The sequence below is a fragment of the Protopterus annectens genome, chromosome 4.part1, assembly GCF_019279795.1.
Source record: "Protopterus annectens isolate FY-2018-M chromosome 4.part1, PAN1.0, whole genome shotgun sequence".
NCBI classification, from domain to species: Eukaryota; Metazoa; Chordata; order Ceratodontiformes; family Protopteridae; genus Protopterus; species Protopterus annectens.
In genome coordinates, this window is record NC_056734.1 from 365,551,106 (window position 1) to 365,557,105 (window position 6,000).

The window sequence follows — 6,000 nt, forward strand, 5'->3', positions numbered from 1 at the left end:
TTCATCAAATCTGGGTTTGACATGGCCTTGTATGTCAGGCATAGGTCACCTCTGAGCAAGCGGTAAGCAACTGAATATAACTGGAGTTCTTTCAGTCGGGCAGCATAAGACAGATTTTTGAGACCCTTTATCCTTTTGGTGAGGAACTTTTGTGGCCTCTCCAGCTGCTGCAAGTGTCGGGTCAGATACATTCCGAATGGGGCATTGTACTCGATCATTGGTCTGATGAGTGATGAGTATAGGGAGACTATGACTTCCCTTGATCTAGATGTGAATCCCTTCATGATAAGGTGGGCAATGTAGAAGGTCTTCCTAACTACTTTTAGCAATATGAGTGTCGAATGAAAGGCTACTGTCAACCTGGGTTCCCAGGTCCCTAATAACTTCTTCTGTGTTCAGGGGATTGCCACCTATATGGTAGCTAGGGGTAACCTTATTTTTCCCGAAGGGTATGACTATGCATTTCTTGGCATTTAACTTTAGGCCATGGCTCTGGCACCAGTTATCCGTTTCTGTGAGACCCTTCTGAAGGATATCTGTGTCGGATGTGTTTTCAACTACGGCGCCCAGTTTGCAGTCATCTGCAAACTTTGTCAGCCATAACCCTCCTGTGTTTGCTTGTACTTCAGAAAAGTAGATGCCAAACAAGAGTGGGCCCAGAACTGAGCCCTGTGGGACACCACTTGTGACAGGCTTTGAGTCTGACATGGCGCCAGCAACTCTGACCCTGTGGGTTCTGTCACTCAGCCAGTTTGCAACCCATCTTGTAATGTATGGGTTTACATTTAAGTTGATGAGTTTTTCAATGATACCCGAGTGAGGTATTGTATCAAAAGCCTTCGCCAGGTCTAGGTAGGCTGTATGGACTGCCTTTCCCTCGTCAATGGCCTTGGTGACTGTTTCGAAAAAGTCAACCAAGTTTAAAAGGCATGATCTGCCTTTGACAAAGCCAAACTGGGTTGGATCCAAAGTCTGCAAGTTCCCTATGTCTTAATTTATGAGATCCATTATGATCCTCTCCATGGCTTTGCAGATAAGGCTTGTCAAGCTAATGGGACGGTAATTTCCAGGGTTGGTGGAGGCACCGCCTTTGTGGAGTGGGACCACAGTCGCTGTGTGCCACTCCCTGGGTACGTATCTGGAGGTGAGACTAAGATTAAACAGCTGTCCTAACTGTGGGTTTAATTCCTCGTTGAGTTCATGGAGCACACAGCCGGGGACACCATCAGGTCCCATGGATGCTGTGTTCTTTGCCTTGGAGAGAGCAGTTCTCACCTGGGCGTTAGAGATGTTTGGGGGGGCTACAATCATTTGGTATAGATATCTCTCCTTTAGGGGGAGAGGGGGGGGAGAAGTTTGCACTGAACCTGTCAGCCAGTATGTTGGCAATGTCTGTAGGATCAGTAATCTTCACATCATTTTGAACTAATTCTGAGCATATCTGGGAGTTTCCTCCTAGGTTTCTGACATAGCTAAAGAATGCCTTATGGTTGTCTTTAGAGTCCTTAGCTATTTTTTTCTCAAAATTAGCTTTGGATGATTTTATGAAAGCTCTTAGCTTTTTACTTATAGTGATCAGCAGTGTCTTACCTTTTAAGGATTTTGCTCTGTCTTGTAGTAGCTTTCTCCTTTTGTTGTAGAGTTTGTTTATGGCTGGGGTCCACCAGACTGGACGCTTGCCTTTGGTACAAAGAGTCTTTGTTTTGCTTGGGATTGCCTGATCCATGCAGCCCTGCAGGTGCTGGTAGAAGGCATTTGTAAGTGATTCAGCGGTTTGAGTAATGTTAACCACCGGCTCAGGGGCCTTAAAGGAGACCACACTAGTCTTTAGAAGTGTGAAGTCGGCTTTCAAGAAGTTCTTTACTGTGGTCTTTTTCATTTCGGGTGGGGGCGGGATGAGGACCTCCAGCGAGATTAGTTTGTGATCAGATCTCACCAGTGAGGGGTATACTTCCGGTGTTGAACATTGTGCTCCCATGTTCGTGATGATGAGATCAAGTATGTTTTCTCCTCTTGTGGGGATGGTGACTAGTTGTTCCATGGCATTTGAGTTTATGAATTCCAGGAACTTTTGGGCTAGAGTGTTTGGGCTTGAGTAGTGTTCCCAGTCTATATTAGGGTAGTTGAAGTCACCTAGTATGATGGTGTGTGGAGATACATTTATCCCTCCAGTGTTTTCAGGAAGGCCATATGAGGTTCCTGAGTTTGCGAGGGTGGCCTGTAACATGCTACAAATTGCAGAGCAGTCTTGCCTATGGTTAATTGCACCTGGATGGTTTCCGATGCATCGTGCGATGCCACCAGTCTTGAGGTGTGGGTGTCCTTGATGAATATGGATACCCCTCCTCCTTTCTTGGTATTGTCCGGGTTTTGGGGCCGGAACGCATGATATGAGGTAAAACCTGATAGTGCTGGGGTGCTCTCAGGAGCCTTGAACCAGGTTTCTGTCACAGCACAGACATCAATGTTCTCCATACTGAGAAGGGCCTCGAGTGCATGCATCTTGAGGTTGAGACTTTTGGCATTGACGTATTCATGTATAACACCTTTTTTGTTAAATGTCTAGTACCATCTTTTGTGTTACATCCATACACAGTTTGACAGGTTGACTTTTATACAGTTGTTTCTTGTCATATCCATTTGAGCCTATGCCACATTGTACAAAACTTTTTATTTTATTGAAAGCCCTCAAACAAATAAAAAAAATCATTCCCAATACCCCTTAAAACAAGTTAACTTAATATTAGCACACAAAACAATGTACATCTTCAAATACTGAAGTTTTTCCCTCCTAATAGTAACAAAAAGTCTCAAACTGAGAGCCACACTTACAGACTTGAGTTAACCTAAAAGAAAGGTTAAACATGTTAAGACTAATGCTACAGCCTGTGTTTCTACTAACTGCTAATTTGTTTTGTCTTTTCTTTATAGCTCTCCCAGCTGGGAAAACCCCTGAATGCTTTCAGAGAATATTATATCCTAGCCAATTTCTCTTCTCATTTTCTCTTCAGCCAATCACTCTCCACTAGCCTGTAGCCAGTTTCTCTTTATCTGATTGTCTCCATGGCAACATGAGAACCAGGCAGCCAGTTTATATATCAAATTGTTTCCATGAAAACCATCTGCAGAATTGCTAATGGACATACATGTTTTTGCTAGAAAAAAAGCTTCATAATATTCAATATTATTTTTCATTTACTTGCTTACTTTTAAAACTTGTTACTAAATCAGTTTAAGGTCCTTAATCCAGTCATTTCCCAATGCAAACATGAGAAAAAGCACATTAATTTTTCTTTTGTCATGCTCTATTTTTTTCATTGTATTGCCTATATTTCTTAAAACTGAACATAAAGAAAGAAAGAAAAGAAAAAAACCCAGCAGCACCTGTTTACAGTCCCCATTACACTTAAAAATAACTGATTAAACTTGACTTTGTAGCATGCAAAGAAAACCATACACCACAAAAATAGTGCTAATAAGAAACAATTCTTTACTTAGTTAACTTTCTCCCTCCTCTTCCCCTCCCCAAAGCATTTTAAAACATTAATGACATGAAGTAGGGTGTATGCTTTAGTCCCCCACAAGTCCAACAGATTCTGAGAAAGTCCAATATTTCCAGATTTTCTTGTGCTGTCATATTAAACACATATTATTATTATTGCATTGTAATCCCAGATTAAGTTACTGGTTTTATTACTGTTCATCTCCATCTCCCAAGTCCTGTCACTGCTTCATTTCCAGTGTCCTTGAAATTCTTCTAATCAGGTCTCTTGCTCCCTTCCTTCACTCCAGCATTTTCCGTTGAATCACTGGAAAAAGTTTCACAGGTGCAGTCTTTCTGTGGTCTTTATTACCAGAAGAAAAAGAAGCAGAATCTCATTCTATTTCACAATTCACTTTTGTTGGACAAACTTTTGTATTTCCTTCTTAGCATGTACTTCATCAAAAAATGATTTTGTCCCTCCAGGGAAGAATACTTTGAAGACAGCTGGGTACAGCAGTTTGAATCTCGTACCTGTGTCTCTACATTCCCTGAACAGTGGAATAAATCTGCTCCTCTTCTGCCTGGTGTACAATGAGTAATCATTCTCCACAAACACTCTGTTTTCTCCCACTTTTAGTACTTTGTCCTGCCACAGTTTTGTCAAAATCAACTCCTTCTGCTGGTAGGATTGTATATTTGCTATTACAGGTCTAGTTGCTTTCTCATTGCCACATTTGGAGCATACACATGATGTGTCCTTTCAGCTAACAGCTGGTGCTGTGGAATACTAGTCCAGTTGCTTATCTGTGCTTTAATAAAATTAATGTGTCTGTTCCTTCCAGCTTCTTTGGTGTAGCTGAAACTATCAGGTTTTCCCTACATGCTCTGTCCTCTAACTCTATTATTTTTTTGAAACATCTCTGCCTGAGCAGTCTCATATTCAGCCAGCCTTTTCTTCACTTTGACCTCTGATTTTTGCAGCTTTGTCACCCCGTCTGAATATCTGTTTAAAGCTTCTTCCATTTTTTCCAGCCTTTTATTTTTTGTGTTGATGTACTCCATCAGTGTTTTGTTTATTTTAATCAGTTATATGTGCAATTGTCTTATATATTCCTGTAGATTACTGGAATTCATGTCTGGATATTGTATTTCTTTTTGCAGAACAGCTGCAGAACTTTCCCCAGTGTTTCTTCTTCACTTTTTGTAGCTGATTTTTCCAAGTCCTTAGTATTTCTTTTTTCCTTGCATCCAGGTAGGACACTTACTAGCCAGTTACTGAAATTTACCAATAAACACAAGTCTACTGGCCTTTTCTGCCAAAATTAAGCTGTTACTCAATGTGCAGGCATCTTGGACGTTGTCCCTCTTTCTCCTTGACATTGCATGTGAATATCTGTCTTACTTAAATCACAACTCCCCTTTCTTCTTTCCCTTTTCTGTCATTCCTAAGAATCCTATACTGCGGCACCTCCATGTCTACTCATCACTATCCCAGGATTCTGTGATACCAGTCGTGCCTACTACTGTACCACTGCTTACAGTTCTCAATCTTATTCCAAATGATTGGCTTCTGTAATCATAAAGCAGTAACAGTGGTAAAGAATGTGAAGTGGCAGGCATCCACCTGATTCAAAGGTATGTACACAGATGTATTTCATGGTGAGTACTTTACATAAATTCACTTTTTACCACCCATAAAAATAAATCCGATGTCATATTATGAAAGTCATGAATAAAAGGGACTAACCTTTTCTGTGGTCTTTTTAGAACTCAAGGATCATCTGGAAGCTCTTCTAGCAATGGTTCTGCTCGATCTGCTACAATAAAGACCTTGGACCTTGGTCTTGACATAGCTGTTACCTCAGCCGTAGTGACATCTCCCTCTTCTACCTCACAGCCTGGCAGTGCAGCTAGTAGTGCTAGAAGTTCCCATTCCAAAAAGAGCCTGAAATAAAATTTCTAAGTTGCTGAAATGAGCATGTTATGTAAAATATATATCAAAAGGAAGGACGCTTTAAAATACTGCAGCATTTACTTGATAGTGAATTGCAATTGTGAATAAGTCTGATTGTTTAAATGCATGAAGGATGACTAGCAGAACCCAGCAGATCTGATACATATGTAATTTTTTTAAAGCGGAAAATAAATTCAGTACTATAATTGTACTTGTGAAAGGCTTTTTTATTAATTTGTATTTATTTTAATCCAAGGTTATTGAATACAGACCTAATATATACACTCAATTTCAGAATAAAGAAGAAAGGTAACACTTGACATTGATAGGCTGATCAGACTGGATAAATTAATGCTTTATAGCACCTTATTGCTCTGACTTCCCAGTAAGATTTTATCTTGCTGTCATGCAAACATGGTTGTTTACATAAGAGCACTAAAACAGCACATCATTTGGGGAAGTTAATTTCATACCTCTTACAGAGTCTTTCATAACTCCAGTGAAATATAGAGACTTACATTACAAATATATGCTGGAGTTTTGCCAGGCACATTTATTAAAG

General features: G+C 40.3%; 1 protein-coding gene across 1 annotated transcript in view; it reads left to right on the forward strand.

Moving 5' to 3' along the window:
- Positions 1-5,644, forward strand: part of CCDC39 (coiled-coil domain containing 39) — a 1,972,012-nt gene extending 1,966,368 nt beyond the window's left edge. Inside the window, exon 20 of the mRNA XM_044070181.1 lies at positions 5,252-5,644. Within this exon, the coding sequence (XP_043926116.1) occupies positions 5,252-5,438 (187 nt within the window). The 3' untranslated portion in view covers positions 5,439-5,644. The remainder of the gene's footprint in view (positions 1-5,251) is intronic.
- Positions 5,645-6,000: the final 356 nt, after the last annotated feature.